At 45.2% G+C, this 27,828-nt stretch overlaps 1 protein-coding gene across 2 annotated transcripts in view; it reads left to right on the top strand.

Annotated features, from left to right (window-relative positions):
• Window positions 1-27,828, top strand: part of LOC141107598 (complement factor B-like) — a 190,012-nt gene that overhangs the window by 114,544 nt on the left and 47,640 nt on the right. Inside the window, exon 13 of one of the 2 annotated variants that reach the window (XM_073598448.1) lies at window positions 18,169-18,243. The exons of the other annotated variant lie outside the window; for it this stretch is intronic. Within the exon in view, the coding sequence (XP_073454549.1) occupies window positions 18,169-18,243 (75 nt within the window). The remainder of the gene's footprint in view (window positions 1-18,168; window positions 18,244-27,828) is intronic. 2 annotated transcript variants of the gene reach the window in all.

The raw sequence follows: 27,828 nt of genomic DNA, 5'->3' as shown, positions 1-27,828 counted from the left end.
GGTAGGTTTGCCTCCACACCAGCCGTATGATTGTGCATTGACCTTCAACCTGGTGCCATACCCCCTCCTGGCCGGGTTTACCCTTTGTCGGTCTTGGAGGATAAGGCCATGGAGCAGTATGTTGCAGACGCACTTTCTTGAGGTTTCATCCACGAATCCTCGTCTCCTGCTGGTGCTGGTTTCTTCTTTGTGAAGAAGAAGAGTGGTGAACTAAGACCTTGTGTCAGAGGATCTAATTGACCAGACCGTGTGGACTGCACAGAGGAGACCAGAAACACATGTAAGTGAAATAATGGTGTTTATTAAACAAGTGACAAGTAAAAGGAATATAAACAGTGCAAAACCAACACAACAAACCCACTACAAACAACAATATATACAAGTAAATGGAGATACCGGAATCGTAAACAAAGCCAGGCCAAGGTCATACACAGGGAGGTCAGCAGATGGGCAAGGACGGGAAACCAGCAGGACAGGGAGAGGATGGATGTTTAAGCTGCAGGGCAGGGATCCAAGGGAATCAGGAGGGACAAGAACAGGATGGGCTTGGGATAGGGATCGGATCAGAGCAGAGCAGGACAGAAACAGGTTCACAATCAGGATACAGGCAGCAAGGTCAGGGCGCAGGGAGAAAGATACCAAGGCAAGCCTATGAGGGCTTGCCGGGTATTTATAAGGCTCTAGTAATTGACCTCATGTCACAGCTGAGCGCAGTGTGTGCTGTTTGCTCCACACTGCTGGAGTGCACCCGCTGGTGGACACCGGTACTATGGCCCAGGGATGCAACAGTGCCACCAGCAGGAGAGACCTCTTACTGCAGGTCCCAGGTGTTGGAAGACACCCGCTGGTGGACACTGGTACTGCGATCCAAGAGGCCGATAGCACCACCAACGGGTAAACCCTTTCATGACAGTACCCCCCCTAAAGGAGCGGCCTCCGGACGCTCCAACAAGGTGCGATTGTCCAAAGTTCATGGCCTCCAACCGAACAGATGAGGGCACATCAGGCCGGGCATCGGGTACATCAAACTGGACAGTGGGTACGTCTGAGAAGACAGCGGGCACATCCGAGATGACAGCGGGCACATCCGAGATGACAGCGGGCAGGAAAACACCAAGCTGGGCAGCGGGCACTTCGAGCTGGGCAGCAGGCACATCAGGCTGGGCAGCGGGCATGGGCACTTCGAGCTGGGCAGCAGTCTCTGGAGCATTAGGCTGAACAGCGAGTACCATAAGGGCAGGCCGGATTTACAGGCACCGGCTCAGCAAGCTGGGTAACGGACCCCGGCCCAGTGGGCTGGGTAATAGGCCCCGACTCAGCGAGCTGGACACCGGGCACTGGTTCGGCAAACCGGATAACGGGTACTGGCTTGGCAGGCAAAGTGACGGACTTCGGTTTAGCAGACTGGGTAACGGGCACCGGATCAGCAGACCGGGTAACGGGCACCGATTCAACAGACTGGGTAACAGGCACCGATTCAGCAGGCTGAGACACGGGCACCGAAACTCCAGGCTGAAACACGGGCACCGAAACTTCAGGCTGAGACACGGGCACCGAAACCAACATCACGACATCAGGCTGGAAGACAGGTACCAGGATATCAAGCTGGAGGATGGGCACATCAGACCGGAAAGTGGGTACCGAAACATCAGACCGGGCAGCAGGTGCTGGAACTTCAGGCTGGACAGCAAAGACAGGCGCTGGCACATCGGGCAGAACAGCAGGTGCTGGCATACCAGGCTGGACAATAGGTACATCGGACTGGACAGTAGTCACTGAAGCGTCAGACTGAGTGGCAGGCACTGGATCGTCAGGCTGAGTGGCAGGCACTGGATCGTCAGGCTGAGTGGCAGGCACTGGATCGTCAGGCTGAGTGGCAGGCACGGGATCGTCAGGCTGAGTGGCAGGCACGGGATCGTCAGGCTGAGTGGCAGGCACGGGATCGTCAGGCTGAGTGGCAGGCACGGGATCGTCAGGCTGAGTGGCAGGCACGGGATCGTCAGGCTGAGTGGCAGGCACGGGATCGTCAGGCTGGGTGGCAGGCACTGGAACGTCAGGCTGGGTGGCAGGCACTGAAACGTCAGGCTGGGTGGCAGGCACTGGAACGTCAGGCTTGGTGGCAGGCACTGGAACGTCAGGCTGGGTGGCAGGCACTGGCACGTCAGGCTGGGTGGCAGGCACTGGAACGTCAGGCTGGGTGGCAGGCACCGAGACGTCCGGCTGGAAGGCAGGCCCCGAGACGTCCGGCTGGAAGGCAGGCACCGAGACGTCCGGCTGGAAGGCACTGGGACATCAGACTGGGTAGCAGGAGCAGGTTGGGTTACTGGCAAGATGGTGTGGGTCGGGAAGAATTTTTGTTTCTTTTTTGATTTAGCCCGTGCAGTTTTGTATGTAGGTGCAGGGCTATAAGAAAAGAAAGTAGCTGGATCGAAGGAAGACCAAGGAACTGTAGCTAGAAAAGGGTTTTGTGGGACTGTTACAGGTGGAGGAGAAGAGACAGGTGGATTGAAGGCAGGATAGGTGCGACACTTGGAGACTGGGTGGTAGTAATTGGTAGGGGGCTGATTAAACTGGGCTGTAGCTGAGGTTGCCATAGGCGACGGGGAGATAGATTTTTGGGAAGGCAGATGATTAATGGCAGGGCTGGAATATTGTGGCTTAGCTAAAGACAGGAGATCTGACCATGCCTGCAGCACAGGTTGAACAAACGCTGATTCACACACAGCCTGACTAATCAAGGATTGCACCGACTGAATGCAATTAGACAACACTTGTGAACAAGAGGAATAATGTTCCATAAAATAGGCTGGATCATGCTCTAACAACCAAACCAGGGATTCAAATTGGCCATAATTGAAGGGGGGCGAAAAATCATCACTTCCCTCGGGAATGCATGACAGGGTTGGTTTTGCACATAACTGGATCAGGGGCTGAACATCTTCAAAAGACAGCTGGTCACTAGTCCACTCTTTTAAAATCTGGCGACAATATTCACCATCCTCTTCTGCTAGCAGAGAATAATAAATGATTTCATCGAAATCCATATTAGCAGACCCGACAAACCAGGATGGTTTCCTCAATGCAGCCACGTCTGGTCAGGGATGGCCTTGGTATACTGTCAGAGGATCTAATTGACCAGACCGTGTGGACTGCACAGAGGAGACCAGAAACACATGTAAGTGAAATAATGGTGTTTATTAAACAAGTGACAAGTAAAAGGAATATAAACAGTGCAAAACCAACACAACAAACCCACTACAAACAACAATATATACAAGTAAATGGAGATACCGGAATCGTAAACAAAGCCAGGCCAAGGTCATACACAGGGAGGTCAGCAGATGGACAAGGACAGGAAAACAGCAGGACAGGGAGAGGATGGATGGTTAAGCTGCAGGGCAGGGATCCAAGGGAATCAGGAGGGACAAGAACAGGATGGGCTTGGGATAGGGATCGGATCAGAGCAGAGCAGGACAGAAACAGGTTCACAATCAGGATACAGGCAGCAAGGTCAGGGCGCAGGGAGAAAGATACCAAGGCAAGCCTATGAGGGCTTGCCGGGTATTTATAAGGCTGTGGTAATTGACCTCATGTCACAACTGAGCGCAGTGTGTGCTGTTTGCTCCACACTGCCGGAGTGCAACCGCTGGTGGACACCGGTACTACGGCCCAGGGATGCAACAGTGCCACCAGCAGGAGAGACCTCTTACTGCAGGCCCCAGGTGTTGGAAGACACCCGCTGGTGGACACTGGTACTGCGATCCAAGAGACCGATAGCGCCACCAACGGGTAAACCCTCTCATGACACCTTGTATTGATTATAGGGGTCTCAATCGTTTCACGATTAAGAATGCCTATCCGATTCCGTTGATTACAGAGTTATTTGACTGCCTCAAGGGAGCAATGGTTTTCACGAAGCTTGATTTGAGAGGGGCATACAATCCCGTGAGGATTAAGGAGGGCAACAAGTGGAAAACTGCATTTAATACCAGAACAGGTCATTATGAGTACCTCGTAATGCCTTTTGGCCTTTGTAATGCCCGGGCAGTTTCCCAGGAATTTATTACCGATGTCCTCCAAGATTTGTTGCAGTCATGTGTGGTGGTTTATCTCGATGATATCCTCATATTTTCCAAGTCCCTGGAGAGCCACCACACAGATGTCTGTCATGCGCTTCAGAAACTGACAGATCAATCTCTATTGTAAATTGGAGAAGTGCGAGTTCCATCATGAACAGGTTAAATTCCAAATGTCATTTCCTCTGCTGGTTTTTCGATGGACCCAGAGAAACTTTCGGCAGTTCTACAGTGGCCCCGACCCGTGGGTTTACGTCCTCTGCAGCGTTTCCTGGGCTTTGCCAACTATTATCGGAAGTTTATTCGTAACTTCTAGTCTCTGGTCAAGCCCCTGACTAATATGACCAGAAAGGACGTTAACCCACAGAGTTGGTCTCCGGAGTCCATTAAGGCCTTTGAGAGTCTCAAGGCTGCCTTTGTTTCTGCTCCTGTGTTGGCACATCCTCATCCTACGTTACCTTTTATCCTTGAGGTTGATGCTTCTGAGACTGGTGTTGGCACCCTTCTGTCTCAATGTCCTACCTCTGAGAGCGCTATGCATCCTTGTGGCTACTTTTCCAAGAAATTGTCACCTGCGGAGTGCAATTATGAGTTTGGTGACAGAGAGCTGTTGGCGATCATTTTAAGAGAAAAAAGGGGGGGTTGAACCACGCTAAAACAGATTGGTGATCATACACATCATCACCAAACCAAATATTTAGAACTAAGTGAAGAGTTCCCCTTTAGTGTATACATAATATACAAAACACATGTCAAATGAATAATCAATCCAAAAATAAAATGTTCAAAGTGATAATAAAAAGTCCATGTATAAAAAATAAATCACCCAAGTAATTTAAAAGTATCTTAAAAAAGTTCCAAAAAACATAAATTCTTGCTGTGAGAAGAAAAAAACGTGCTTGCTCCACCACTGTGAAATCAGACTGGCCGCCTACCAGAAACTCATGATCCCCTGTTACAGAGGATCAGAGAAAGCTGTATGTTAATACTGCTTCGAACCACGACCAATGGATCAGAGACCTTATACCGAGATGGGACATCAAAGACTGCAGGGTCAGGCTAAATGTGTTCACACTGACAGGTACTCAGACATCAGCCCACAGCATTGCAGATATGGTCATAGAAGGAAAAAAAGGCTCCATATATTGTAAAATCATTGACTTTATTGGATAAGTAAAAGGTTAAACTCACATGTTAGTAGACAATAGTAGGCATGTAGTGTAGTCTGGAGTGCCGGCCAGAAGCTCACAGATAGCCCGTCCTACTGGAAACAACACTAGCAATGGGAGGTGACGAGAACACGTCGCTCTGCCCTACGCAACGTTTCGTGATAGAGTCACATCATCTAGGGGCCCCTGGATGATGTGACTCTTGTCTACTAACATGTGACCTGCAGTCTTTGATGTCCCATCTCGGTATAAGGTCTCTGATCCATTGGTCATGGTTCGAAGCAGTATTAACAAACAGCTTTCTCTGATCCTCTGTAACGGGGGATCATGAGTTTCTGGTAAGCGGCCAGTCTGATTTCACGGTGGTGGAGCAAGCACGTTTTTTTCTTCTCACAGCAAGAATTTATGTTTTTTGGAACTTTTTTAAGATACTTTTATATCACTTGGGTGATTTATTTTTTATACATAGACTTTTAATTATCACTTTGAACATTTTATTTTTGGATTGATTATTCATTTGACATGTGTTTTGCATATTATGTATACACTAAAGGGGAACTCTTCACTTAGTTTTAAATATTTGGTTTGGTGATGATGTGTATGATCACCAATCTGTTTTAGCGCGATTCAACCCCCCCTTTTTTCTCATTTAATTTCACTGTGTTTGTGTTACATAGATGAATCGCGGCTATAATTGTTATTGTTTATGTATTTCACCGTAGCGCAGTTATTCCCCTCATTTTTCTTTTGGCGATCATTTTAGCCCTAAAAGAATGGAGACATCTCCTTGAAGGTACCACTGTGCCAGTTCTCATTCTTACTGACCATAAGAACCTCACATTCTTGTCTGAGGCTAAACGCCTCTCTCCCAGAAGGGTGCAATGGGCTCTTTTCTTGTCAAGTTTCAATTACATTGTCTCATTCTTACCCGGTACTAAGAATGTAAGGGCTGACGCCTTGTCACGACAATTTTCCTCCACTTCCCAGTTGGAGTCGGTTCCGGTTCCTGTGATTCCTCCTGATCGTATTCTGGCTACAGTTCGCACCAGTCTCACTTCTTTGTCCTTTGGATGACAAAATTCTTGCTGCTCAGGTCCATGCTCCTCCTAAGAAACCTTGTGATCGTTGCTTTGTCCCAGAGAGTCTCCGTACTGCCGTGCTCCAGACTTACTATCTCTCAAGGCTGCTGGCCACCCTGGGAAGAATAAACTCTTTTGAGCCATTTCCCAACAGTTCTGGTGGCCTAGTCTACGTGCTGATGTAACTGCCTTTGTAGCTGCCTGTTCTGTGTGTGCTCAGAGTAATGCCCCGTACACACGGTCGGATTTTCCGACGGAAAATGTGTGATAGGACCATGTTGTCCGAAATTCCGACCGTGTGTAGGCTCCATCACACATTTTCCATCGGATTTTCCAAAACACAAAGTTTGAGAGCAGGCTATAAAATTTTCCGACAACAAAATCCGTTGCCGGAAATTCAGATCGTGTGTACACAAATCCGACGGACAAAGTGCCACGCATGCTCAGAATAAATAAAGAGATGAAAGCTATTGGTCACTGCCCCGTTTATAGTCCCGACGTACGTGTTTTACGTCACCGCGTTCAGAATGATCAGATTTTCCGACAACTTTGTGTGACCGTATGTATGCAAGACAAGTTTGAGCCAACATCCGTCGGAAAAAATCCTAGGCTTTTGTTGTCGGAATGTCCGATCAATGTCCGACCGTGTGTACGGGGCATAAGACTCCACAACACCTTCCAGTGGGCCTTCTACAACCCATACCCACTGGAGAGAGGCCCTGGAGCCACCTGTCTATGGATTTCATTGTGGAGTTACCCAACTCCCAGAGCAACACAGTTATCCTTATGGTGGTTGACCGGTTCTCAAAGATGTGTCATTGTATTCCACTTAAGAAGTTGCCCACTTCTAAGGAACCTGCTTCCATTTTTGCTCGGGAGATCTTTCGCTTACATGGGCCACCCAAGGTGATTTTCTGTGACAGGGGTAGTCAGTTTGTGTCCCGGTTCTGGCGAGCCTTTTGTGCACAGTTGGGAATTCAGCTTGCTTTGTCCTCTGCGTATCACCCGCAGTCTAATGGGGGAGAACGAGGCAATCAGTCCTTGGAGCAATTCCTATGTTAGTATATTTCTGACCATCATAACAACTGGTCAGACCTATTACTGTGGGCAGAGTTTGCTCACAACAGTGCCTTGAATTCTGATTCCTGATTGTCCCCGTTTATGGCGAATTATGGTTTCCAACCTTCCATGTTGGCTGACTCGTTTGTTCCGCAGAGTATTCCTGCGTTAGAGGAGCATCTCCGTGGTCTTCGTTCCACTTGGGCACAAGTCCAGGAGGCTTTGCGACATGCTAATGATGGGTACAGACTCCATGCTGACCGCAGACGCCTGCCTGCGCCTTCTTACCAGGTTGGGGACAGGGTCTGGCTGTCATCTCGCAACCTCCGACTTCGTGTTCCCTCACTGAAGTTCACACCTCGGTTTATTGGGCCTTTCCGTGTTCTTTGCAGGATTAACCCAGTGGCTTACGCATTAGATCTTCCTCCTAATATGCGTATTTCGAATCTATTTCATGTCTCCTTATTAAAACCTTTGGTCTGCAACCGCTTTACCACCATGGTGCCACGTCCTCACCCTGTACATGTTGAGAACCATGAGGAGTATGAAGTACAGTCCATTGTTGACTCCCGTAGATTCTGTGGGCGCATACAGTACCTGGTGCATTGGAAAGGGTACGGTCTGGAGGAACGCTCTTGGGTCTCATCCTCGGATGTACATGCCCCTGTCCTCCTCCGTGATTTCCATAGACGTTTTCCCCTCAAGCCTGGTTGTCCTCCGAGGGGGAGGGGTTGTTGAGGAGGGGGTACTGTCAGGGCTGGGCTCAGCCCTTCCTTCTCTGAGCTGGCCACTCAGCTGTTGGCTAATTGCAAGCTCCAATCTCTTCACAGTTACTCAACTGTTGATGATATCCTGCTCGTCAGTCCTGCCTACTTAAGCCGTCCAGTCCAGAGGATCTCTGCCTTCTCCTTGGTCAACATCACAGAAACTATCTCCTGCGATCCTGTTCAAGACTTGCTTTGCTGACATTCCTTCTGACTCAAGATCCTGCTTGCTGTTCCACTACATTGATCCCTGACCTCTGGCTTGGCTGACTATCTGTTCTGGTTACTGAAATTTGGCTATGTTTTGTAGACATGTGCACACTGAAATATTTCGTTTTGGAATTTCGTTTTCGTCCGAAAAATAAATTTATTTAGTTACTCCCGAAATTCGTTTTTATTCATTTCGTTTTTCGTTAAAAATTGCATTCGTCCGAAAATCCTAATTAATTGAGGTCGAATCTTTTCATTGAAGGCTTATGGTGTCTGTCGAATGTTCAAAGAAGATTCGACGGAGCAGCTAAACTGTACGACGCCGTATAGTTTACCAGCTTCGTCGAATCTTCTTAGAACTTTCAACAGACACCTTAAGCCAAAGTACGTGTGTACTTAGTTCTAGCTATTTTACTGCTCCTCCTCTTTGGTTACAATCAGCCAATAACATTCATCATCATCATTATTTTTATTTTACTTCCCCCACCCAATTCCGGCAGCGATCTTTTCTCCCCTACGTCAAATCTTTTCTCTCTATGTAGAATAATCTTGGACTAATAGAGTTAAGGTTAAGCACATTCAACCACAGGTTTGATGGACACAGATTGTTATTGTCAGCATCATGTCGAATCTCCTATCTATATCAAACTGTTGTAGCAGCGAAAACGAAAATAAAGCATTTGTTTATGTCGGATCTTTCGTTTTTCGGATTATGCACTTTTGTTATCGTTTGTTAAAACGATAATGAAATACCTGAAATTCGGACGAAAATGCATTCGGACGAAAACGAATGCACATGTTAGTTCTTTTTCCTTTTTTATTAAACAAATGTGATTTAACTGTACTTCTGTACTTCTCTGGCCTGATTTTATGGTTTCTGACAAAGCCATTACTGTGCAAATGCCACAAAGTATCCCACTTACAATACGCCAAACAGCACAGAGACAAGCCTCAAACCTTCTGGCACAAAGTCATTTGGAGTGATGAGACCAAAATTGAGTTTTTGGCCACAACCGTAAATGCTACATTTGGAGAGGAGATAACAAGGCCTATGATGAAAGGTACGGAGGTGGATCGCTGATGTTTTGGGGATGTGAGAGCTACAAAGGCACAGGCAATTTGGCCAAAATTGTTGGCAAGATGAATGCAGTATGTTATCAAAAAATACTGGAGGAACATTTGCTTTCATCAGCCAGGAAGCTGCGCATGGGATGCACTTGAACATTCCAACATGACATTGATCCAAAACACAAGGCCAAGCTGACCTGTCATTGGCTACAGCAGAATAAAGTGAAGGTTCTGGAGTGGCCATCTCAGTCTCCTGATCTTAATATCATTGAGCCACTCTGGGGAGATCTCAAACGTGCAGTTCATGCAAGACAGAGCAAGAATTTACAGGAACTGGAGGCTTTTTGCCAAGAGGAATGGGCAGCTTTACCCTCTGAGAAGATAAAGAGCCTCATCCACAATAATACAAAAGACCTCAAGCTGTCATTGATGTTAAAGGGGGCAATACACAGTATTGAGAACTGGGGTACAGTATGTAAACTTTTGATCAGGGTCATTTGGGTAGTTTCTGTTGCCATTATGATTTAAGAAGAGTAAACACAGTTGATTGATAATAAATGGCTTCAGCCAAGCACTAACCATGAGTGAAAGAAAAGTTTTTGTGTTATCATTTATATTCTCAGTATAATGGCCAAGAAATCATACATTCTGCCAGGGTATGTAAACTTATGAGCACAACTGTAAATTCCCTGACATTAGTGGTCAGTGGAAGTAATAAATGCCTCAGTGTCAGTCGTCAATAGAAGTAATAAATGTTCTTGTGTCAGTGGTCAGTTGGAGTACTAAATGCCTCTGTGTCAGTGGTCAGTAGGAGTAATAAATGCTCCATAATCAGTAGTCAGTGTAAGAAATGGTGCACCCTCATTGGTGGTCAGTGGGAGGAAGCCCCGTCAGTGGTGGACAGTGGTCACAATATAATGGCCCATCATTGGTGATCAGTGGGAAGGAGGAGGACACACCCAAAGAGCTCTCTGTGAGAACCAGCCTTTTTTCAAGCCTGGGCCTTGCCTGCTAGCTTGGCCCAGGAATAATGCCTGGTCCTGGGGGAAGCCCTGGGAGGGATTCCCCTGATGATACGGGGCCTAGTGAGGAGGAGGTGGAGGATCTGACTGTGGGTCCAGGCCCTGGTGAGAATGTGGATGTCTACAGACAGAAGATCATTGATCGCTTCTGAGCAAATGGAAGAGCTGAGGAGAAACTTAAATGTTTAAAAGCTGAACATAAAAACTTCAGGGCCAAGTATTTCCAGGCCTAGAATAAGCATCGTTTGGCCATGAAGCCAGAGTTACAACTAATGGAGGAGAAGGTAAAGAAACAATGTTTATTTTTGGAGAAATTGAAAGATAAAAGTGGAGCTTTTGCAGAAAAGTTTAAAAATGAAAGAAGATTTGTCAGCCAGACATCAGTGAGTTCTGTGGATCCGCAGCTGCAGGTAACAGACAACCCGGCTTCATCTGCCTCTGCACCTCTCCCCCCATGTCAGGCTGGGGAATCGCCAGCGGAAGCCAGCCAGGGGGTTGAGAGTGAATATGGCACCCTAAAGTTCATCAAGCAGATGGAGTCACCCCTAAGGGCAGACAGGTCTGTTGGTGAACCATCGGAAGTCCCTGAGGATGAGCAGAGGGGTTACAGACTGGCAGAGCCAGCACTGGTGGAGAAATCCCAGTGCACTGTGCTGCCTCCTTCCAACATGTCTGCCCCACTGGCTGTAGTGGATGGTGTCCCGGCTGTAGTGGATGGTGTCCCGGCTGTAGTGGATGGTGTCCCGGCTGTAGTGGATGGTGTCCCGGCTGTAATGGATGGTGTCCCGGCTGTGGAACAGAGAGAAAAGGAGCTCTGCAAACAGCTGCCTGTTGGAGTTTCTGCTACATAGAAACCCTCTGCAGACATGGAGGGAAAACCCCTGGCAGAGGTTTATCAGCTCACCAGAGTAATGCGGATGGATCTGCATCAAACATCCCGGACATGGATTTTGCTGCTACTGCTGAGACCTGTAGTTCTACAAACAAGATGGCTGCCAGCTCCAAAGAGACTGTTTCACCTTCACCTGGGCTGATTGATGCAGGTGGGGGAGGGGATCAGCACAGTGCAGTGGAGACAGCCATGGAAGTCTCCTGTAATGATCCACCTGTTGCTGTATTAAAACAACCTTCACTCTGTTCAGCTGATAGTCCTGTCTTGATGGAGGAGAAGAGTCTGCCTGGAGGTGATGTGTGTATGGGGACAGCAGTGAATGAGGACACGGCAGGAACTATGAATGTGACAGAAAATAATGACAGCAATAATATTGATAAAGCAATGGATGTGGTGGTGAAGGGGTCAATATTGCTGGGAAAAATAAAAATGACATTCCTCCCCCTGCTCAGCAGAGGAAGGACTCATCGATTGTTCAGACCAAATCTGTACAATCGATATCTGCTAGAAATGTGTTAGATGGTTCAAAACACACAAATGTTTTTTCTGCTGGGAGAAATGTGGGCAGTTATGCGTCTGTTCTGGGGAGTCGCACCAAGGAGGGTGGAGGGAATTTTGTAAATATTAGTGGTCACAATTTGGGGAGGTTAGGTGGTGGGATGGTTGGTGGGTACAGGAGAAGGAATGTGGTTCAGTTGAAGTGGGAGGGGGAGGGGGCCCCACCAGTAAGGGGGTGGGGGGGTGGCTGAGTTGGTTTTAGAAATGGGGTTTAAAGCCTTGGATATATTTGCTTTGATTTGCCCAGTCGGGAGTTATGAATTTGATTTGTCCTTTGTAAAGCCTGAGGGTCTGAATTTATTTTGGGAGAGGTATAGGAGGTGCAAGGGCCTTCCGCAGTGGAGTGGTTTGGTGCCAAAAGTGATTTCCAGGCAGCCTCTGATAAAGTCGGTGACGATCTTGGTGCACAATCAATCCATACCAGAGGCTGATTTGATAGTATGGCTACGCCGATATGGTGAGGTCCTCGCGCCACTGCGGAAGGTTCTCGATGAGCATGGGATATGGACAGGGGCCTGGACAGTCTCACTAAAATTGGGCATGCTGGGCAATGTAGTTCAACACCTGCCCTGCTCAGCCTTTTTGGGGAGGGATAGGCTGACCATTTTTTTTTTGTTTACAAAAGTTTTATTTGGAAGATTAGATTACAAAAAAAATAAAGGATATTCATGTTACAGAATATATGAATAAACATTAATAAACATTGACATGTGGGGAGGAGGTATGATGGTGAATCAAAAACAAATGAAAGGTAATAGTCATACAGTAGTACATTTTCATATGTAATATTGCAATAAAGGTCAGCCTAAAGTTTGTAATAAATGTGGTGACAAAGGCCATTTTGCATCTACCTGTACCCGTAAGAAATGCTCACTATGCCAGGATTTGGGCCATTTGGCTAAGGATTGTACCAAAAGTCGGTGTAATTTGTGCCAAAAGCTCGGTCATCCTTATAGTCAGTGCCCGGAGGCATTACATAACTTGCCAGGATTGGCAGCTGAACTACAGAGGCTCGATAAAGAGGATGAGGCCGCTAAAGTTAGGGAGGAAACTGTTATTGCCCCTCCTGTGTCTGTTACATTTGTTCCAGATTCTGTTTCCCCTAGTAATGTGGTCCCTGAGTCTGTCCCTCTTGTGTCTGTTACATCTGTTGTTTCGGATTCTTTTTCCGCTAGTAATGTGGTCCCTGAGTCTGTCCCCCATGTGGTGGTCCCTAAACCTACTGTACGTAGATCCTCCAGACTAGCAGAAGTTGCTGGGGGGGCAGGTTTAGCGGATCTTCCCTCTCTGCCTCCAGTCCCTCTCCCTCGACAGCGCAAACGTGGTCAGGGGAGTGTGGGGGTGTTGGATGGGGGAGGGGTTAAGGGAAAGGTGTCCACATCTCATGCCTCACCCTCTGTTGAGGGGGATTCGGATGATGAGGGGTGGGAGAAGTTTAGGAGGAAGAAAAAGAAGAGGAAGACAAGTAAAGTGGTCTTTTCTTCCCCAGAGTCAGACCCAGGAGGGGTTCCTCTTGGTAATACCTTTTCAGTTTTGGCAGGTGATGATAGGTCTGATATATCTTTCCCTTTATCATCCGTGGATGAGGGGGAGTCACGTAGTCTGAAGATAGCTGTTTCTGGTGATGAGAGTGTGGTAAAGGTTAAGAAACGACTACCCCAATCATCCTGATGGCAGTTCCCACTCCGATAAAGGTGGTGATAAGTGCAGTTTTCAACTTAACTGCTTCTAGTTTATATTGCTTTGCCAAATTTAGCTCTATTAAAGAAGTAAGACACAGAATCAGAAAGTTTCTGTATATCAGCTCCGAGCTTTAAAGGTCCCGTACTATCAACTGAACCTGTCGGCTCTTTATTGGGGCTTTTTATAGACTGGTTACAGGATCGCATATTTCAGCAAATTTCCATATAAGGTAACAAGCAGTATAATTTCAACATACATGACGCTGGACACATCTGGAAAAACTTAAGCTACGTCTTACAACTGACACGCACACATTATACATAAAATGAAAAACAACTTAAGTAGAACTCCAACCTATTATTTCCAACCTTATCAATTTCCCCCTTTGACATCATCCCCTCCCCGATTCTGGGTCCTTGCAAACAAGTGAACAGCCGATACTTCAAAGAGTGCTATCCCTGACCGCGGGTTGTCAGAGGAGGATAAGTCTTCTTTATTTACCCTCATCCCTCAAATCCATACCTGCATCTTATAAGCAAAGAGAATAGAAAAGGGGTGATGTCAAGTTACCCTTTTTGTCATTAGAGTTCCTAATACCTTTCTCTTTCCATTCTATCTGTTCGTGCCTTAATCTTCCTATATAAGCAACAGTTTATCACGGTAAGCAGTACAAAAACTAAAATTAGAATAAGTATCGGATTGAGCATCCAATTAAAAATTGCCGTAGCAGTGGGTGACCATCCAGCAAATACATCATACCAATGATGTGTTGTTTCATCTCTTATTTGTGAGGATAAATGTATTAATTTCCCTTTATCTATAACCGCAGATATTAGATTATTTTGAAGGGTATGTTCTTGTGTCTCTATGTGTTTTCTAAGTATTTCGGACTCATTTAAGATTTGCTGTAAGGGCTCTAATGATATTATAAAAGGAGTAGTATCAGTAAGATTATCTACCGTCCATTCTAGATTAAATATTCTATGTGCATCTGGTTCAAAAAGGAAAGTGTCATTTTGCCATTTAAGCATTTTAACATTCTTTACGCATCCTGAAAAAGGGGCCGTTTTATTTAAACTTTCCATAGTTTCCTGATCATTTGTGACTAAACAAATATGTTGTGGTCCTATCTCCATAAATCTGTTTCCTACACCTGCTGGTAATCTCTGAAACTTACATATGTTAGATTGATGTTTCAATAAGCAAGGTTCATAGACTGGAGAACTTCTTCCACAGACTATTCCCTTATTAGTTTTAGCACATAAACTTAGATCATGAGTCATGTTTTGTGTATCTACATAGTGTCCATAAATCTCAGGATACCAACATTCAGGTAGATCCTTTCCTATCAGGAGTGGCATCACTATTAACTTACACATTACCTGAACCTCCTCCACTTTGTATACATCAAACCTTCCAGCACACCATCTTTCCTCACATTCAACTTCTTTTCCTGGTACTTCAAACCATGTACTTTCTAAATTTAAACCCTTGAAATAGTTCATCCAAGTGCGATAATTCCCTAATCGTAGCTCATCTCGAGCTCTATTAATTTGAATGTGATAAGATAGTGTAGAAAAAGCACATTGAGTAATGTTTATAAACTCCTGATTTTCTTTCCACAACTCCAGACTGGCTAGTGCTGTGTGATTAACCATAATATTGAGATATTTAGTTAATTGTACCTGGCTAATTTGTGTTTCGAATGTTGTAGGTAACCATTTGCTTGTAATTATTAAACTATCAGCTATGTGACTTCCTGCACGGTTCCACTTATTTTGTATCATTTCCATCTGTATCCCATTCATTATTCCCATTCCAGTTCCTGCAGCTCCCAGAACTGTATCATACCATTCTCTGCGATACCTACATTCTGGTAGCTGGGGAAAAGTTACATTAAATTTGATTTTTGTTTTCTGTTGTGATACCGAAACATTTATGCAAGATCTAGGAATAGGAGTTAATACAGAGGATTCGAAGATGGTGGGTAGAGCGTCTTCTATTTTTATATTGAAACCATAATGTTGCCATTGTATATATCCTCCTGTTGTGTTTTCCCATTTCCTTACTGGTACAAAATACCATGCTGTACAAATATAAGTTGCAGATTGATTGGTACTAAGAGGACCTATTAGATTGAATTGCCCACTTCCCCTTGCTGGTCTAGGACCTTTTCCCTTCTGTGCTATCTCGTATTCTTTTGAATTCGGAGTTCTAAGTAACTGTAGTAATTTGTCTTTTACTTCTCTCCATGTTTCAGATGGACCTAACTTATGACATTTATGTGGTGTGTTATTAAAGGGCCATGTTAAATTGTCCCTCCAATGGAAAGTTATGTTTACTTGTGCTTGTGATTTAGCTTTTATCCACACTACTGGTGATTCCATATTCTGCATCATATAAAAAGGACCCTCCTGTCCTGACACCGTGAAATTTCCTACCGTATACCATTCGTAGTAAGGATATTGTGTTATACTCTTATCCTGATTTACCCATCTAAGATCAGTACTATTTTCATGAACTGTTACATTGATACCCGGAGTCCATGTATAAACAAACATTTGAAAACATTCAAGCATTATTATCATTGTTAGAAGGATCTTCATTCTGTTTCTCTCGGTTCAAGACTCTTTTTGCAGTGTGATGCGTGGATCCAGGCTGCTTTTCCTTCCAATTTCACTGAAGTGGCTGTGGTCAAAAGCACTTGATAAGGACCTTCAAATCTAGGTTCCAATGTCTTTCTTGTGTGTTTCTTAACATATACATAATCTCCTGGTAGCAGTGTATGTGTACCTGCTATTGAGTTAGGGTCTGGAAGAGAAGAATACACACTTTTGTGGATCTTAGTTAGACGTTGTTGTAATTGTATCACATATGCAGTCAAACTATCACATTGCAATTGCATACTCTGTGGAAAGTATAGACCTAATCTAGGTGCATTCCCAAAAAGTATTTCATATGGGGATAATCCTGTTTTCCCTGTTGGAGTGTATCTTATAGAGAACAAAGCCAAAGGCAGGAATTCTGGCCATGGCTTGTTTAACTCTTGCATGGCTTTTTGTATTTTCAACTTTATTGTCCCATTTACTCTTTCCACTGATCCTGAACTCTGTGGATGATAAGGGGTGTGGAAACTTTGTTGAACCCCTAACATGGTCATCACATTCTGCATGATTTCTCCTGTAAAGTGTGTCCCCCTATCTGATTCTATAGTTTCAGGAAGACCAAACCTAGGTATTAACTCAGTGATCAGTTTCTTGGCTGTGGCTTTTGCTGTGGCTGATTTTACTGGATAGCTTTCGGGCCAACCTGAGAATAAATGGATACACACGAGGACAAATTCAAAGGGGCCGCTCTTAGGCATTTGTATGTAGTCAATTTGCAGTCTCTGGAAGGGGTATTGGGCCCGAACCTGGTGTTTCCGTGGGGTTTTTACTCTCTGTCCTGGGTTATTCAGGAGACAGATTTGGCAGGCTGCACAGTAGTTTCTTGCAGTACTACTGAATCCAGGGGCGAGCCATCCTTGGTTCACAATCCTATACATGGAATTGGAACTGACGTGTGTGGGTAGGTGAACTGCCGCTGCCATTGCTGAGTACAGAGAGGCAGGCAGGCATACTTTGCCTCCTTCCCTCCATACATTGTCAAGGTCTGGTGCTGCTCCCATTCTGACTCACTTATCTTTCTCGCTCTCCCCTGCTTGCTCCTGTAATTTACTCAGCTGCTGCCATGTTGGTTCTGGGATACTCACCTCTACCGCTGCTAAGGTCTCAGGGCTTCCTTCCCCTAGAGCTGCCTGTTTTGCAGTCAAATCTGCAAATGCATTTTCTTTTGCCTCAATTGTTTTTGCGCTCGTGTGTGCCGCTATCTTCATAATGGCCACTCGTTTAACCTTTTGAAGATTGTTCAGGACTCTCTTAATCCCTTCTCCATGTTTTACAGGTGTACCTGCTGCTGTCAGATAACCTCTAGCCTTCCATATATGGCCATAATCGTGCGCTACGCCATAAACGTAGGCAGAGTCAGTGTAAATATTCCCTTCTCGTCCTTTTAAGTATTCTAGGGCTTGTTCTAAAGCTTTTAATTCTGCTTCTTGTGCTGACATGTGGGCTGGTAAGGGCTGTGCGTCAATCACCTGTGTATCAGTCACTACGGCATACCCTGTGTGATATTTACCCTTGTCATCAGCAAACCTGCTACCATCTATGTACAAAGTGTGCTCAGCATTTAAGATTGGTATATCTGTAACATGTGGGAATCCCATTGTCTCCTGTTCCATGAGCTGAAAACAATCGTGCTCATCTATCTCTTTAAACAGAAGAGTGTCAGTGTCCTCATCTCCTTCCTTATTAGCACTATTATTCCCCCTTGCCAAATCTGGTGACTGAAGAGGCAAAAAGGTGGCCAAATTTAAGGTTGTACAGCGCTGAAAAGTAACATTTGGAGGTAAGAGTAAAGTACACTGTAACCTTAATTGCCTAGCCATGGAAATGTGTTTGGGCTGTACTTGAGACAAGATTGCATGTATGTCATGTGTGGTGTGCACTACAACTGGATTGTCTAGAACAATCTCTGATGACTTTTCTAGGATTATCGACACCGCTGCTACCGCCCGTACACAGGACGGTGAACCTCTGGACACTGGATCTCATGCTGCTGAAAAGTAAGCAACGGGTCTTTGTTTTACATGTGCCTGTGTCAAAACACCTGTGGCGTGTCCAGTGATTTCAGCAATGTACAAATGAAATGTCTTGGTGTAATCTGGAATACCAATAGCCGGGGCAGAAATCAATAACCTTTTCAAAGTGACAAACGACTCATAAGCTACTTCTGTAAGCATATACGGTACAATTTTCAAACAATCGTATAATGGCTGCATCAAAGCGCTAGCGTGTGGTATCCATTGTCTACAATATGACACAATACCTAAAAACATACGCAATTGTTTGAAATTCCGTGGGGGTAACATTCCCTTTATCACTTGAACCCTCTCCTCCGTGAGATGTCTTGTACCCTGTGATATACAATGTCCCAAAAAGATAACTTTTTTCTGACACACTTGCAACTTTTTCTTATTAACCTTGCAACCTTTTTCTGCCAAAAATCGCAACAAATTAAGGGTGGTAGCCAAACAAGTTTCCTTGTCCGGGCAGCATAACAATAAATCATCCACATATTGTAACAACACACAGGAATCTGGTGGTACCCATTCTCCCAACACCGTTTGCAATGCTTGCGAATACAAGGTAGGTGAATGCGCCATACCCTGAGGTAGGCGTGTCCAGGTTAGTTGTCGATTTTTGAGGGAAAATGCAAACCACGGTTGGCATTCTTCCGCAAGCGGGACGGAAAAGAAAGCGTTGGCCAAATCTATAACCGTAAAGTACATACTGGTTGATGGTATTTGTGACAGTAACGTATGTGGATTGGGTACTAAAGGTGTCATCGGGGCTAGTATTTTGTTGACTGCTCTGAGGTCTTGGACCATTCTGTACTTAACCGGACTACCGGCTACTGTTTTCTTTTTAACCGGATACAAAGGAGTATTCGCCGGTGATTTTACCTCTTTTAGAGCTCCACTTTTTAACAAGGATTGGACCTGCATTTCTATGGCCGCCTCTTGGGGTGCACTGAGTGGATACTGTTTTTGTTGGGGAAGCACTGCTCCTGGAATCAGCTGTAGGGTAACCGGAGGTATGGGCAAAAGTCCAACATCAGCTGGATGTTTCTCCCATAGTTCTTCCGGAAGGGATGACAAGATCTGATCCAAATCTGGAGGAGATGGACCGGACAGTTCCGATTCCTCCTCCAGGTATTGTATCAGGTTACACATCTCCATGTGTTCTTGATTATCCCCTATAGCTAAGGTGACAGTACCATCTGGGTGAAAGGTAATGTTAGCTCCTATTTTCTGCAAAATGTCAGCTCCTAGCAAATTAGTGGGGGCTCCTCTAGATACCAGAAAACGTGAAAGGAACATGTGGTTCCCTATTTTAACTTTTAGAGGTTTTGTCAGCGGGGCGTCGGCTAAAATGCCATCATATCCAGTTATCAATATAGTGTCAGGTGATTCTTGCTCAGGGAGTAGTTCAGAATCAGAAAGTAACGAGCGTGAAGCTGCTGTGTCAACTAAACAAGAAATTTTCTTATTACCAACCGTTATAGTGGTCTTAAGCATCTTTGTTTTGGATCTTTCTAAAACCGGGGCGAGTCATGCCCGTGGATCATCTCCCTGTCGCCTTATGTCACCATTATTGTTGTTGCCCCTGGGCTGGTTTCTTCTCTGATTAACTGGAGAATCAACACCTTCATCTCCTTCATCCCTTATTCTTTTCCTGCAGTGGCGTCTGATGTGACCAATCTTGTTACAGTAGTAACAGGTAAGGGGTTTGCGAGAGGAACCTCTACCTTGCTCTTGGGGACCCACAATCGCATTGATTGCATGATGTTTCCTCCCTTTGGTTTCTGCTAAGTCCGCCTCTATGCCTTGTGCCTTCTGTAACAACGACCCTCTATCTCTAATTGCCCTCCACTCTGGTGTGCAGGCTTTCAGTCTTTCACTTATCTGTGGATTTAATCCTTCCATAAACTGTCTATTGAAGGCTCGGATCGTGACTGGCAGAGCCAAATCCAATCCCTCATCTGCCATCATACTTTCCATAGATAAGTAAAATTCTGATACAGTCTGTCCTGGCATTTGTTTCATGGGTGATATTGACCCCCCCTCTCCTGTTGTTTTGCCTGACAGAAAGCTTCTAATCTAACAATAAAAGGGGCCCTTGAGTCTATGTGTCTGACATGTCCTGCCTCTAGATTGCCATCCCCGTCAGCTCGGTCTGCAGGTCGGTGCGGACCTATTTCAGTCATAAACTGGTTAAACAGGGTCAGAGTCATTTTATGTCTGCATAAATCCTCCCCATCCTGCCAGGTTGCTTCATGTGTATTCATTAACTGTGTCACAAATCTACAGAAAGCAGCTGGCTTTGCTACCGGGTCTGGGGCGCTCTGTATTAATGCCATAAGAGTGTCTGCTGACCAAGGCTTCCAAGTCCTTATTTGCATCCTACGAGTAATAGTAGGTGGGGCGTTTGGATGGGCTACTTGTCCAAATTCTGGATTATTTACCTGTACAATGCGTGTATCAGTGCGTACGGGGGCTACAGTTTCTGAATGAGGTTTTTGTGCCCCACAATGCACACATTCTATTGCCCATTCTGGATTCTGTGTTCCACAAACCTGACAAACCCATCCTCTCCCCTCAAGTACAGGATATAACCCTGGCTTATGCGAATTTTGCTCTATGTCAGTGTATGGGGGTGGGATGGTTGAACTAAGATTATTTAAAATTTCAACATTTTTTGTTCTTCTATCTTTCATATCCCAACCATCACAATCTGGATTATATTTCCACCCCTCTTCTTTCGCTCTATTTGAGACCTTAATTAAGCATTGAACCTGACGCATCCATTGCTTCTCTAACACCTCTCCTTGTCTGTCCCTTTTTATTTCACTCCATACATCCGGGTCTAAACCCGCTGCTCCTTTCACCTTAAATTTCCGAAGGACATCCTTTAAGTCCCGCGCTTCATCTTTCCCATAGATGTTTTTAATTATCTGTGGCACCGTATAATGCACCACAATTCCCTGACGGGGTTTCGTGTTCTGCTGGCCCATTCTGACAGTCCGTGCCTAGGTAGCGTGTGGGACACTTAGTGTACAATACAAAATACTAAAAAAGCTACACTAGTTCCTCGTTGCCTTTTCCTCCTAGGGTGCCAGAATACTAAAAACCTCTCCAGGATGAGATTTCTGAAATCGAATTACTTTATATGCTAGCCAACTGACAAATATTATGACCAGACTGACAGCTACAACATATACAAGCATTCCTTTAAGTGACCAGGTATCCGACTAGATCTCCGGGCTTTATGGAGACCTCATTCCCCCTGTATCTGGGATCCCTCTCATACACTCTTATCCCTGCTTTATGGAGCAGACAGGGCTTATACTTTCAAACCGTCTATGGTTTATGAATTAAATTGAATATCAAACTTAAGCGACAGACCCCCAAAGTCCTCTTGCGAGGTAAGGGCGCATTCCACTGCTCATTGGGATGATATTCTTTCAATTCATACCAACCTAGGCAAGGCTCATTCACTTTCTCAACAAGACAGACAGAAAACAAACAACAGTTAATTCCAGCAATATAAACCACAATATGCAGTAATTCTAGACTCACCACTACAGAGGCTGGTGTTTTAAAACCAGGAGAACCATAACTGACAGAACGGATAGGCACAAATCAGGGGAGCACAGAATATAAGAAAAATAAAGCTTTTTCTTACCTGGCCAGGTTTTCAATCTGTGGTTCCCGGAATGCCTGTCCTTTTGTTCCGTCAGTCTAATTCATCCACCTCTTGAAGTATCATTGGTGTGTCCCTACTTCCGGGCGCCAGAATTGATAAGTGCAGTTTTCAACTTAACTGCTTCTAGTTTATATTGCTTTGCCAAATTTAGCTCTATTAATGAAGTAAGACACAGAATCAGAAAGTTTCTGTATATCAGCTCCGAGCCTTAAAGGTCCCGTACTATCAACTGAACCTGTCGGCTCTTTATTGGGGCTTTTTATAGACTGGTTACAGGATCGCATATTTCAGCAAATTTCCATATAAGGTAACAAGCAGTATAATTTCAACATACATGACGCTGGACACATCTGGAAAAACTTAAGCTACGTCTTACAACTGACACGCACACATTATACATAAAATGAAAAACAACTTAAGTAGAACTCCAACCTATTATTTCCAACCTTATCAGTGGTGACCATTAATGTCGCCAGCATTAAATCTGCAAGAGCTCGTGATATTGCCTTATTTTTGCATAGCGAGTTTGATGCCGAGATTTTATTTTTGCAAGAGACCTGGCTCAATACTTTGGCCGATGTCCATCTAGCAAAAAGGGAGTGGAGATGCGGTCCCTCCTTTTGGTCTCTTGCGGCTGAGCCCTGCAGCGGAGTTGCGGTCCTTTTTAAAACCGATATGGTAACATGCCGGCTGGTAATTGAGGTAGAAATGGGGAGATGCATGGTCTTAGACGTCTCTGTTAGGGGGCAGGACCTGCGCCTGATCAATATCTATGGACCGCAGTCAAAATGGGGCAGGAAATGCCTCCTCACAGAGATCAAGCCCTTCCTTTTTATGTCCCAGCAGGTTGTCTTTCGAGGTGATTTTAACACCATAATTAGGCCTGAAGACAGGAGAGGCTCCATAGACAGGCTGGGTTACGATAGCGTTTTTCTTAGAGATATGGTGAGACAAGCTGGCCTGGTAGATGTGCATATTAAGTACTGCCCTGGCAGCACAGGATTCACATTTCAGAGAGGGAATAGAATAGATAGTTTTTTTTTTTTTTAAAGGAGAACTCTGCTTTCTCCGCTCCTGAGTTGAGGGCGGTGGAGTTCTCTGACCACTGTATGCTGTCTGTGACTCTAAATGCCTCGGACACTCCACCCAGGGGGAGGGGTACCTGCAAGCTGAATTCGGCTCTCGTGGAAAATGTAGAGGTAAGACAATCCTTTGAGGATTTTTTTCAGTCACAGGTTTCTATTCTGGACTTTTGCAGCAGCAAGTCAGAGTGGTGGGAGCTTGTGAAACAAAGGGCAATTGGACTTTTCAAGGCCATAAGTAAGAAAAAGCAGCTTGGTATGTACATTGCCTACCAGCATTTGCGGAGGAAGCTTGATCGTCTTGTCTCGTATAGAGGAGATCCAGGGGAGATCTCTGAGGTGAAGCTTCTTCTTAGGAAGTGTCAATACGACCTCCTTGGTTCTGGAGAGGGATTATGGAAAATATCACTCGCCTGATCCTTACCAGAACTGTAAGCAAGGCATAGCAGTTAAGACGGTCATAGGCCTGAGGGATAGTACGCGTTCCCTGGTGAAGTCCAGATCAGGGATCCTGGAGATCTTCAGATCATATTACGCAAACCTTCTGGGAAGAAAGGACCTTTGTTGGGACAGGATGGAAAGCTTTCTGGATTCCACTCCAGGATTGGGAAATGATGCGTTGCCTTTGGTGGATTTGACAGAACCAATTTCAGTGGATGAGGTAGTTCATGCTATAGAGAAGCTGGCTACCAAAAAATCGCCTAGGCCAGATGGGTTGACAGCTGAATTCTACAAGTGTTTTAAGTTCATTCTGGCTCCCTTTTTAGCAGAGGTTTACAACAGCTGTCTAGAAGAGGGTTCGCTCCCTCCCTCCATGAGGCAATCCGCTGTAATTCTCCAGTCAAAAGGTAAAGACCCCTCTTGATGATTGAGAACTGGCACCCCATCAGTCTTCTTAATGTTGATAGAAAGATCCTGGCAAAGATTATTTTTTGTCGTCAGTGGCAGGCGATTTGTTGTCCAGTCATCAGCACTGCTCGGTCCAAGGTAGAAGTACCTTTTCAGCGGTTTTAGCTGTCCGGGAGGCTTTGAAACGATGCAGGGCTGCTGGATGGAGAAAGTACTTGCTGGCATCGGATCAGGCGAAGGCTTTTGATAGAGTCAATCACGAGTACCTGTATTTGCTACTTGGTAGATACGGCCTGCAGGGGAGGTTTATAGATTGGCTGAAGACATTATATAGAGGGGCTGAGAGCTTCCCACTGGTTAATGGTTGGGTTGGACGGCCTTTTGAGGTTGGCTCTGGTGTGCGCCAGGGATGTCCTCTGAGCCCCCTGTTATATGTATTCGCAATCGACCCCTTCATAAGAAGGCTAGAGAGTGGATCTTTGTGTGGGGTGCCTTTGGGCATTGCTGGTGTGCCGCCTTTGAAGGTCGTGGCCTATGCTGATGATGTGTCTGTTATTGTCTCTGGGACTGAGGAGGCGCAGGAGGTGGTCTCTATGATAGAGCAGTACACGGGGGCTTCTGGTTCTAAAGTCAACCATGAAAAGAGTGAAGTTTTCTGAATGGGTGAGGAGGGTGAAAGCTTCGAACTTCCGGATGCCTTCCCAGAGCCCCAGCAGGAAATTAAAGTGTTGGGCATCAAATTTGGTCCGGGTGATTATGGTCTTCGAAATTGGGAAAGCAGGTTGGTGTGTGCCAATGCCAAAGTAGCAAGCTTTCCTTGAGGGAGAGGGTTACATAGTTACATACATAGTAGGTGAGGTTGAAAAAAGACACAAGTCCATCAAGTCCAACCTATGTGTGTGATTATGTGTCAGTATTACATTGTATATCCCTGTATGTTGCGGTCATTCAGGTGATTATCTAATAGTTTTTTGAAGCTATCAATGCTCCCCGCTGAGACCACCGCCTGTGGAAGGGAATTCCACATCCTTGCCGCTCTTACAGTAAAGAACCCTCTACATAGTTTAAGGTTAAACCTCTTTTCTTCTAATTGTAATGAGTGGCCACGAGTCTTATTAAACTCTCTTCTGCGAAAAAGTTTTATCCCTATTGTGGGGTCACCAGTACAGTATTTGTAAATTGAAATCATATCCCCTCTCAAGCGTCTCTTCTCCAGAGAGAATAAGTTCAGTGCTCGCAATCTTTCCTCATAACTAAGATCCTCCAGACCCTTTATTAGCTTTGTTGCCCTTCTTTGTACTCGCTCCATTTCCAGTACATCCCTCCTGAGGACTGGTGCCCAGAACTGGACAGCATACTCCAGGTGCGGCCGGACCAGAGCCTTGTAGAGTGGGAGAATTATCGTTTTATCTCTGGTGTTGATCCCCCTTTTAATGCATGCCAATATTCTGTTTGCTTTGTTAGCAGCAGCTTGGCATTGCATGCCATTGCTGAGCCTATCATCTACTAGGACCCCCAGGTCCTTTTCCATCCTAGATTCCCCCAGAGGTTCTCCCCCCAGTGTATAGATTGCATTCATATTTTTGCCACCCAAATGCATTATTTTACATTTTTCTACATTGAACCTCATTTGCCATGTAGTCGCCCACCCCATTAATTTGTTCAGGTCTTTTTGCAAGGTTTCCACATCCTGCGGAGAAGTTATTGCCCTGCTTAGCTTAGTATCGTCTGCAAATACAGAGATTGAACTGTTTATCCCCTCCTCCATGAACAAATTAAATAGGATTGGTCCCAGCACAGAACCCTGGGGAACCCCACTACCCACCCCTGACCATTCTGAGTACTCCCCATTTATCACCACCCTCTGAACTTGCCCTTGTAGCCAGTTTTCAATCCATGTACTCACCCTATGGTCCATGCCAACGGACCTTATTTTGAACAGTAAACGTTTATGGGGAACTGTGTCAAATGCTTTTGCAAAATCCAGATACACCACGTCTATGGGCCTTCCTTTATCTAGATGGCAACTCACCTCCTCATAGAAGGTTAATAGATTGGTTTGGCAAGAACAATTCTTCATGAATCCATGCTGATTACTGCTAATGATACCGTTCATATTACTAAAATCTTGTATATAGTCCCTTATCATCCCCTCCAAGAGTTTACATACTATTGATGTTAGGCTAACTGGTCTGTAATTCCCAGGGATGTATTTTGGGCCCTTTTTAAATATTGGTGCTACATTGGCTTTTCTCCAATCAGCTGGTACCATTCCAGTGAGTAGACTATCTGTAAAAATTAGGAACAAAACCTGATCAAAACGTACCTGGTCCCAATCTTTTTATATGTCAGCTTCGTCTGTATCTTACCAGCATCTCTCTATGCAAGGGTGTACAGCTGTTTTTTCCAACTGTTATGGGGAAGTAGGCTGAACCTGATCAAACGCAATGTAACTTGCCTGTCTAGGCGGGAGGGTGGCCTAGGAATGGTCAACCCAATAGTTTTTTTTCTCTGCTCTTTTTAAAGTACAATCTTGGTAACATGCTAGCAGAGAACCCGCCAGGATGGGTGGGCATTTTTCAATCTTGTTTTAGGCCTTTTCTGCGATGCTGGGAAGATGGCGGGCCAGTGAAAAGTCTGAGAGTCCGACATGGCAAGCTCCCGGCTTATGTTGCCCCGTGTCTGCAATTACTTCGCCAGTGGCGGGTGACAGTGGAGGATATCAAGTCCCTCCCTAGGAAGCTTCTGGAGAAGAGGATTTTGAGCTCTGCTTTCAGTGTGTCACTGGCCTTAAGGGATTGCCCAGGCTCTGTAATGAGGGAGGGGTTGCGTTTAATCAATTTAGAAAGAATCCCCTTGAAGTTTAGGGATCAAGCCTGGTTTGCTTTCCATGGAAGGCTCCATGTCAGAGGGAACTTGAAGCATCGCCCTGTGGATGATCGGGATTGTCCTAGAGCGGAGTGTGTTGGTAAAGTGGAGTCTATGGACCACTTTTTGCTGCAGTGTCCCTTTAACATAGAAGTGTATAAAAGGGTGGGGAGGGCTCTAGGCATCCCCTTTTTCTATCGCATGAGTTATGCGGAGTGGGTGTACGGGGCATTCCCGACTCGCTGGGATTTTGATTTGGATACACTGTTTTTAGTTAGTATAGTTGTCCGTTACTTCACATGGAATGCACGGTGCCAGATTACCCTGCGGAAGAAAGTCCTCTCTGTTGAGGTGGTGGTGCACAATATTCTGGGTGAGGTTGGGAAAATTCAGGGTCTTGAGAAGGGCAGGGAGACTCAGGCAGTCTGGAAAAGGGCGTGGAGGAATATCAGACTTGCCTTTGGTGAACTGCCCATCTCTGGGTGAGGAGCTCTTTTCTTTTTCTGTTTCTTTCACTCCCTTAGCTTTTGTTGGTTAGTATCTTCTTTTTGAAGAAGGGCTGCATGCATAATGGGTGCGGGTTTGTTTCTTGACCTCACAGTTTTGATGTCTAGTGTAGTGTGAGTCGTAGTAAGATTATCCCCAATAATGACATGTTCATGATGAGTTTTGTTTTTTGCTGTAAAATCATTTTTTGTTTGAGAGCAGATTTGCTATATTTATTTTCATTTATGTAAATATGTATATTATATATAGTGATTTTATGCTTATTGATTGCAAGACTTTTAATAAAGAAAAATTGGGAGGAATGTTGCCTCATCATTGGAGATTGGCAAGAGGAATGAAGCCCATGCATTGGTGGTCAGTGGGAGAAATGTTTCCCCATCATTGCTGGACAGTGGTAGAAATGTAGTCTCATCATTTGTGGTCAATTGGAGGAATGTAGCCCAATCATTAGTGGTCAGTGAGAAGAATATAGCCCTATCATTGGTGGTTGGTGGCCATACTTTTCTGCTTAGAGTTCTGGAAGAAACCATTTATTTCTGCACTTTTGAATGTTACCGTGTTTACAATGTACTTGGC

This window comes from Aquarana catesbeiana, linkage group LG09 (assembly GCF_042186555.1).
Source record: "Aquarana catesbeiana isolate 2022-GZ linkage group LG09, ASM4218655v1, whole genome shotgun sequence".
Lineage (NCBI taxonomy): Eukaryota > Metazoa > Chordata > Amphibia > Anura > Ranidae > Aquarana > Aquarana catesbeiana.
This window is presented reverse-complemented; position numbering and strand designations above follow the sequence as displayed.